This window comes from Malus domestica, chromosome 16 (genome assembly GCF_042453785.1).
Source record: "Malus domestica chromosome 16, GDT2T_hap1".
In the NCBI taxonomy this organism is placed as follows: Eukaryota; Viridiplantae; Streptophyta; class Magnoliopsida; order Rosales; family Rosaceae; genus Malus; species Malus domestica.
The window spans coordinates 30,282,909-30,291,972 of NC_091676.1; the positions used below are offsets into that span (position 1 = coordinate 30,282,909).

The 9,064-nt window shown below is 35.6% G+C and overlaps 1 protein-coding gene across 2 annotated transcripts; it reads right to left on the reverse strand.

Annotated features, from left to right (window-relative positions):
- Positions 1–346: 346 nt before the first annotated feature.
- On the reverse strand, positions 347–6,068 carry LOC114821964 (uncharacterized). Of its 2 annotated transcripts, none has more exons than XM_070815307.1 (8): positions 5,830–6,068; positions 5,565–5,636; positions 4,466–4,626; positions 3,617–3,898; positions 3,349–3,522; positions 2,755–2,861; positions 1,615–1,958; positions 347–1,064 (listed from the first exon to the last, which is right to left on the reverse strand). In XM_070815307.1, the coding sequence occupies exons 3-8, from the start codon at positions 4,619–4,621 to the stop codon at positions 481–483; spliced, it is 1,647 nt and encodes a 548-aa protein (XP_070671408.1). In that variant the 5' UTR covers positions 4,622–4,626; positions 5,565–5,636; positions 5,830–6,068; the 3' UTR covers positions 347–480. The 2 variants fall into 2 exon arrangements, with proteins under 2 accessions (XP_070671408.1, XP_028951480.1); XM_029095647.2 differs by having other exon boundaries at positions 4,466–4,654; positions 5,830–5,998.
- Positions 6,069–9,064: the final 2,996 nt, after the last annotated feature.

The following is a 9,064-nucleotide window of genomic DNA, read 5'->3' on the forward strand; positions in this document are numbered from 1 at the left end:
ACAACATAAAGTATAAAATGTGTAAACCCTAAACAGGTCGACGAATAAGAATTATTTGAGAGCCAGTGACATTTTTATCTGAACTCATCGACCACTAGATAATGTATGTGGGTTGCTTCATTATTTATTTCAATCGAAGTTGCATTATACAACCATAAAAACAGTTAAAAAGATTATGATGCCCTGAATCAAAAGTGGATTAACCCATGGAAAAATATGAGAACGAGAACAAGAACGAGCACAACCCTACCGTAACAAGTGAACTTCTACAATGAGAGACCATCAGGATTCTTCATCAATATAAATCTCCAAATCCTGAAACTTTTCAAGATTATGCATGCTACGGTGACAGGACAACAACCAACATTAAACCTCCGGCATATCTTTTCTCTCTACATTTGTAAAAGGGAACAAGCGAGAAAAATAGTTCTCTACCCAATCTGTACTGTGGATAAAACAAGGCATATAGCTAGCTTGACTCTAGCAATCTTCTTTGGAAATGTTAAACAAGACTTTCGGAAGTGAGGGAAGCGAGGCAATCCGAGGCAGATGAAACAGCAATTCCACAAAGGAGTCTTTTCTTGACATTCCTGGTGCCTTCTTCCCGTCAGAAACACCGTCTTCAGGGTCCTTGATAACAGCTCCAGATTTATTATCAGGAGTGTGATTGGGCTGAACATCCCTTCCACTACCTGATCCTTCAACGTAACTATCACCATCAACCTTTGTATGAGCTGCAGCGGGTTCCTTCTGCAGAAGGCAACAAAGAGAATCGACCCTTGACATGAGCGATTTTTCATCCGAAGCTGTTGTAAATTGAGTGTCGCTCAGCAGGTATTGTGCAATGTCCTCTAGCATGTCCTGGTATTCTGACTGCTGATCGGCAGAAGGCGGATTTCCAGAAGTCATTTGTTCTGAAATACAGTTTCCAATGTGACTCATAAGATCACTCATCGACATTGATGAGTGAAGCCCAGGTACTTTTATTTGCTCCCAATTTCTGTCCTCCCTGGAATCAACAGCTTCCGAACTGCCATTTCCTTCCATTGCATGAGCATCCATAACTAATAGGATAAGGTCAATCAGTGATTTAGTAATTAATAGACGACAATAAGTGCCAAATTTACCTAAAGCTTGAAAGAAAAACTATACCCGTCAAAACAGAAGACAAAAATAAAAAAAACATAACATAACTTTAAACCTGAATTGCAGTAATAAGCATAATAAACATCATACCAGAACTCAGATTACGAACCAAATCAGCATCAGTGAAATCCCAAAACAATGTTTGAATTATAAATGACTTCACAAGTATAAAAGAAAACTTCTGCCAAGTCCTGAAATATTTTGGAAATCTAAAATCTCTGCATTCCACAATTTGTGAATTAAAATGATTAAAAGAAATAAAAATAAGGACCACATATACACCTAGTACTCCAGACATTCAAGAAGTAACCAATTGCACCGTAAAATCAAACAAAAGAAATTCTAGTTTTATTTAACATGATGACAACCAAGAAACTAGAAGCCAAAAGGGAAAAAGAGATGATAGTTATCCTAGAAATAAATGTGCTAGAAATAAATGCCAATAAATGCCAAGTTCGTTTATTATACCTGAGCTGGGGGAAGGCGCTTCTCTGGACTGATGTTCGAATGCCATAGAAGTTGTATCCTGCTGGTCAATATTCAAAGAAGATGACTGGCTTGCAGATGGTGATGCTATATCTTGAAAACCAGCAACAGACGAACCTTTACCATTTGGTCCATTCCCCAGTTGACCAAAACCATGACCTTTGCATTCGCCTGGATCTTCAAAAGCAGAAGAGCGTGGTTCAAAATATGGTGATTCCAAAACAATCCCTGGCTGCCGGCTTAAGACACAAAGTCGTGTGTCACACTGGATAAGCTTTTCAAAATGTTTGTTTAATAATCCTTGAGGACATTGCAGAAAATGTTCCCTACAAAACCACAACGCCAAAGTTTGTCCATAAATGTCGCAGCATCAATTTTTGTACCTGAACATGGCTGATGCATGTTCAAATAGACTGAACATCTTGAAAACATGTCCCAAATATCAATTTAACAGTTAAAAGGAGTATCCACACTGCCTGTTATACAACATGCCCCAGTTTGGCAATTGGACAAGTATTGGCACAAAGAGAGTTTATTTGTCAACAGTAGGTGGAAACCCAACTTAAAAACAGGATAAACATACAAACCAAAACAAGAGTGTCACCAGAACTCAACAATTAACCACCAAAGGGGATCATCGATAATACATTCTTTTTATCTGAGACCACAGGCTAAGAAAACATATACCTGAAACCACTAGCACGGGCCAATAAAAGATTTGAGGCCCCAGACTTAAAGAATATATGAGACTATCCAAAAGATAAACAAAAAATTGCAAGGAACAGGGGAAAACATAGTACGAGTGTACACACATGAACAAAGAAAATAAAAGGTGTGTAGAACTTTATAGCTTAACAGTGACATTACGGTCTGGTGGTATTCCTCTTCGCTTAGAAGTGAGAGGTCTTAGGTTCGAATCTCGTGGATGACGAATTTGATACCAAATTAGGCCGCCCATTGTGGGGCTTAGCCGAACTCTCCCTCCTCTTAGTGTAAAAATATCAATGTACTCAAAAAAAAAAAAAAAACAAAAAAACAAAAGTGACATCAGCCAAAATAAATTTAAAGCCTTTTCCCAAGGAACCATTAGAGTAAGGATCGCAACCACCAATTGAATTTTACCTATAACTGCTAGCCTGTCCACCAGTAAAATCTGCTGTTGCCTGCCACAATGTGTGCTTTCTAGGTTGAGGGTTAGTCTCCCGGAAGAAAAGGGGTTGTCTAGCCAACTGTAAACAGAAGCGACCACTAGGTTAAAAAATTCAGACACGAAATAATAATTTTGAGTACAGAGAACATAGGTAAAGACCAGTGTCTTAAAACACGAGCCTTGAGGCGCGCCTAGGTGGCCTTCAAGGTGGGGCGATGAGGAAAACACCTCTGCCCAGTGGGAGTAGGCTTAAACTCGCCTAGACGCCTGAGGCGTCAGCTGGGGCTTTTTTCTTTCTATTTTTTTTTTTTTTAAATAACGGGTTTCTCACCTACAGTGAAGAAATTTATTTTTTATTTTTCTTCAATAATGTTTGATTTCGACTCTATTGTTGATTATATAATATATATTAATAATTTTAGGTCCCGTGAGGCCTCAAGGCTTTCACCTAGACACGGCTATCCATGAAACGCCTTGGCTTCGCCTTTGCCTTTTAAAATGTTGGTAAACACACACACACACACAAACATACAGAGAACATAGGAAAGGAAATACATAAACATTACCACAACAGTAAAAGTACCAGGTCCATCATCAGGACAATTTGCTTTCAGAGCCATAATATCTGACCACTGGATTTCTATTTTACTCTTGAGACCACCTTCGAGAACTTCCCAAACAAGCTTATGCTTAGCAAAGTAACACTTCGCCACTAAATCTCCCTCATATCTTGATTTATACTGCAACCAAATAAAGTAGTTTCAGAAACTTTTAGCCAAACAAATCCACTCAATAAACCAAAATACAAACTTAAAAACTAGAGAAGATGAGTACCTCCCAACCCCCAATACTTAAAAGTGAAGCTGGAAAATTCGAAGCCTTCAGCTTATCCACCATCCCTAATGGAGCATTTGCTTTACATTCCGTTTTAACTCCAGAGTTAAGATTTTCGCTCTCTGTCGCTCCAGCTGCAGAAGCACTCCCATGAGCAAGCTTCATTTGAATTAACTCTAATAAGGATGGGCTCTTTCTCAGCCTCAAACCTAAAGGGCTAGGCTCATCAAGTGGATAGTATTGTGACGGTTGAACAGCAAACGCATTATCCCCAACACTCCTCTGCAACTCAGCCAGAAAAAAACCAGTAAGAGAATACTTCAAAACAAAATCAAATTTATACAAAGTAAAGGAAACAATCAAATCTTTCAGCTAAACATAATCAAAGTTCAAGCAAGCCAAATTTCAAAATATTATATTACAGCCCAATACCTAAGGCAGCTCAAATTTGTACATTTACATCCCAATTAATAGTCACGAGTTTAATAAATCAATAATTGATAAGAAAATGGTAGACTTTATGGACTATAAAGATCACACATATAATCCTCCCATGCATTTTCCAAGAGACCAAAAAGATTGCTACAATCTTATGAAACAATTTCAATCATTAATGTCACAAAATTTATAGACTTACTAAGCTATTGACAATAGCATATCACAAGCAGAAACAATAATTTCTGGGAACCACAATTTCTGATTGAATAATACATACAAAATCAAAAGAGAAATAGAGAAAACTTCGATCGGTCCAGATTACAAATAGAAAAAGCAAAAGGAAATAAAATAAAATAAAAGATTAGCAATGAAAATACGTAAACGAAACAGAAACAAGATACAAAACTGAACCTCTTGAAAAGCAGGAGAGGGTTTAGGACGTTTGTTGAGCGGACCATGCTCCTCTTCTAAAGAATCCTCAATCTCCAACTTCACCGGTACCTTTTCTGTACACGGCATTGTATGGAGTTCTGGTCGGAGATCTCCGGATTTCATCAACTGCACCATCAATTCTTTTCCCCAAAACAAAAAATAAATAATCTGAAGAATCCAAATTCCCAAGAAACAAATTAAGGTCTTTGATCTAAAGACCTGGAAATGGGAAGATTGATCGATTCTCAAAATCCTGTGCTATGCAAGAAAGGAGTATTTTTTAGGCTGAAAATAATCATTGGGCCAAATTGTATGTTTACAGTTTTCTCATTTTTCTGATATTGCTACACTACATGTCTTTACGATTGTCATTTCAGATAATTGTTCTTGGACAAAGCTACCAAACACATTGTCAGATATTAAAAATACAAATTTCAATTTGTCGATTTCACTTTCCAAAACATATTTCAGAAATCGGTTTTGTAAATCATTACCAAATGGTCATAAGTTTTCCACTTTTTAACATGTAGATCATTAGGCAAAGGGGCAAGCATTATTACTGAATGTGGCAAACATTGTTCGAGGTTTACACCAAGCACAATCCGGTCAAACTGATAAGGAGAGGAGCATATGGTGCAGTGACCTCGTCCACATCAATAGGAAAACAAACGAGTAAGTTGCAATCAAGAAGATCAATATTGTGTTTGACAACTGCATAGATGCATTGATGACTCCTCGGGAGCTGATGCTTCTTAACATATCGGGCATGAGAATGTGATTGCTTTGAAAGATGTTATGATGGTTATCCACAGGACAAGGTTCAAGGATGTGTACTATGTTTATGAGTTCATGGATACGGATTTTCATCAAATTATAAATTTCAAAGGGTATACAATATACCTTGAATTTCTATTGAATGTTTTCATGACCTTTTCCAGTGCATATATATTATTTAATATATGAGTAAAGTAATTTTTTTTTCCTTCAATTTTGTTAGGTCAACGTAAAAAATTCAATTCACATTCACAGCCAGAAACCAATATATTCACAGAAAGCAAAGGGCAGGGATTTTTTTTACCGGCCGGTCCAGTAACAGCAACCAACGCAATAGCCCCAATTCAAAGGCCAACCCCTTCTCCAACAGAAAACCCTACGTTTCACAAATTAATAGAATTAGAACCACACTAATGAAATTGAAGCCAAAATTTTAAGCTGAATCCCGAAAATGAAATTGAAATTGAACAAACCCCATTCAATTGAAGCCCCTCTAAAAACCCCCACACTGATATTGAAATTAAACAAAACCCCTCCCTGAATTCGAAATCTGAAAATCGACCTCATACCTTAAATTTGAGTTTCGAACTTGAAGAGAAGAGGGAGAATGATATCGTCTGAAACTACAAAGAATTGGAGCGCCTGGTTCGATGTTCGGGTTTGGGATAATTGGGAATTTGGAAGTACTCTTTCAAGAAAGGTGGTCGCCGGTGGTTAAGGTTATGGTGTTTGTTCGGGAAAATCTTGTATAGTATGGTGCACCATAATTACATGGACTCCACACCGACCGATGAAAAGTCTGTCTACCTTTACTACACGTGTATTTTGAAAAAATAAATACACGTAATTTTCATATCAAATTATTTTATTAATAATGTGTCCACATCTCATAAAAGAAATTATTTCTATGCTAAAACCCAATCTCCTGTTTACTGTTCATGAATAGTGAAGTGACGAAAATGCCCTCGATTTTGATGCTGCTTTCCCATTTGGCTTCCTTTTTTGTACAGCGCAATTACAGCCGTGCCCTTTATTTGGTCTTGGCTGTTTGTTTTTGGCCCTTTTTTAGGCAGCTATTGATTGAATAGTTAAGTGACCAAATTGGACTTCCTTTCATATTTTTTCTTGGTTGTATTTGTTTTTGCTATAGTGAGAAGACGGTTTTGTCAAGCCCACATGTTGGTCATGGTGTGCTGCTTTGTTTGGGTTATATTTTCTCCCCTCTCTCATATGAATCTTTGCTTCTCAGTCCCTCTTAGAGCTTACATCCTTTTCGTCTCAAAAATCTCTGCTTCAGGTCGTCGCAACTTTTACTCCAGTTGGTTTCAATCGTTGGTTTTTGTGGTCCTTCGATTTTAGGGGTGGTTTGGGAGTGAGATGCTTAAAAAAAAACATCCATGAAAAAAAGTTGTGAGGGTTTTAGGTGTTTGGTAAACTAAAAAAAAAATGGCTTATTTTGGAAGCTGTTGTGAGAATAAGCTGAAATCAAAGGAAAAAGCTGAAGCTGATATTTGCAGCTTTGGAAAACTGGTTTTTTTTCAAAGCACACGGAGCTACAGTGCTCCTTTAATGAAAAGACCCACTATCAGACTGCTTTTTTTTTTTTCCAAAAGCACTTTTACAAAAAAGTTTACCAAACACTCTGTTGATTTATTTCACAGCCGCTTATTCTCACAGCACAGCCACTTATTCTCACAGTAGCTTTTTTTCAAAGAACAGCAATACCAAACCAGCCCTTAGCTTGCTCAGAAAATACTAAATCAATAAGGCCCTGTTTGGTACTCTACTTGAATCCAATTTTTTAGCTCAAAAACAATTTTCGAGTTTTAAGCCTTGAAAACTTGTTTGATAGAACTATTTTAAAAAACTGAACTCAAAACTAACTAAAAAATATAGTTTATTCTCAAAAAACATGAAAAGTGAATTTTTAGAGTTTTTAAACTTAAACTCATTCATTTCTGTTTTCTATCTCCTCCTCTGTCACTCTAAATCTATTTCTCTCTTTTCTTTTTTCTCTCTCCTCTTTTTTTTTATAACCTTTTTTGTCATCTCCTTCAATCCACTCTCTTTATTTTCTCGGTTCTTTCTCTCACTCTTCTTCCTCTCTATCTCATCTGATCTTCTCTCTTCTTTCTTTTTCCCTCAATCATCTCTTACCTTCTTTCCTTCTCTCTCCTCTTTCTCCCTCTCTTGTGACTCCCTTTTTTTAGATCTCTTTGTCTAGTTTAAGTCGTAAGATTTAAAAAATTTAAATTGCTCATCCAAATCCAAATATCACTCATCCCTCCAACGCCATTACTATCAGCATACCTATCTCTTCAAACCGCACCAAAAAAATCTAAACCTCCATTGCTCGAAACCTCAAGTTCTCAAACCAATTTCTACTTCTATTCAAGTTTTCAAACAATTATCTACACATCAAATCTAGAATTCCTCAACCCAAAAATTACTTTTGAAGACGAAAAACTGAAGAAAAAAAAAGGTACGAACTTAGAAATTCTAATATTCTTGATGATTTTTTACTTTGATTTACTACATATGTATATTTGCATGTTTGAGATTCTAAAAAATGACTTATGTTTCTAGTTCAGATTATTCTAATTTGCATCCAGACGAAAGCAAACAAAAAAATTGGGAAATCACAAAATTTCTAATATTCTCGATGACTTTACAGTAATATGTAAGTTTGCATGCTTCGAATTCTCTGCAAAATGTTATTTTTTTTACTTCACTTTGATAACTGCTTATTCTCTTTTAACTTTAAAATAGTCTTTTCTTGCCTTATATGTTGGTTACGTTGCTTAAATAACTTAAATACAATCAACATTCTATTCTAGTGGTTCCAGAAACAAACAGTATAGTTTTTTTGTTTCTGTTTGATAAACAGTATGGATCCATAATCAGTGTGGTGTTTTAGTTCATTTTCTTAAATAGCATGCCCTATTCTGATGTAGATCCATCAACACTTTAGTATTTTAAGTTAAGTTTGGTAAGTACTCTTAAGTTATATTGGTTGATAAATAGTGTGGCCATGTTGCTGTGAATCCAGAATAAGTGTGGTTTCCTAGTTGTGATCTATTCAGGTATAGATCAATAAATAGTCCAGTTTTCTAGTTCATTTTGATAAATAACGTGGTCTAACTTAAATATAATCAACATTCTACTCCAGTGGTTCAATAAACAATATATATATATTTTTTTGTCTTTGATAAACAGTATGGATCCTGAATCAATGTGGTGTTTTAGTTCATTTTCTTAAATAGCATGCCCTACTCTGATGTAGATCCATCAATACTTCAGTATTTTATGTTAAGTTTGGTAAGTACTCTTAAGTTATTTTGATTGATAAATAGTGTGACCATGTTGTTGTGCATCCAGGATCTGTGTGGTTTTCTAGTCGTGATCTATTTAGAAATAGATCAAGAAATAGTTCAATTTTCTACTTCACTATGATTAAAAAAAAAAGGTGCGGTTTTCTATTTCACTTTGATAAATAGTGTGGTCTATTTAAATATAGATCATTAAATAGTTTAGTTTTTTAGTTTAGTATCACAAGTACTTTGGTGTACTTTTGTTCTAATTTAAGAAACAACATAGTTTTATTTTGGTTATGTTTGATAAACAGTGTAACATATTTTGATATGAATTTGGAATAAGTGTAGTTTCATAGTTAACTTTCATAATAAAAATTGTGGAATATTTTGATATAGGTACAAAAATAGTTGTAATAATTAAACTATGTTTATTCTTACAGATGGAGGGAGCCAAGAAACCTAGAATCAAGACTTTTGCTAGAAAGAGTCT

Coding starts and splice junctions, on each gene's coding strand:
- LOC114821964 (XM_070815307.1), bottom strand. CDS start 4,621: ATGGTGCAGTTGATGAAATCCGGAGATCTCCGACCAGAACTCCATACA. Junction 3,523..3,616: donor TAAGTATTGGGGGTTGGGAG/GTACTCATCTTC, acceptor ATTTGGTTGCAG/TATAAATCAAGATATGAGGG. Junction 2,862..3,348: donor CTGGTACTTTTACTGTTGTG/GTAATGTTTATG, acceptor TTCTGTTTACAG/TTGGCTAGACAACCCCTTTT.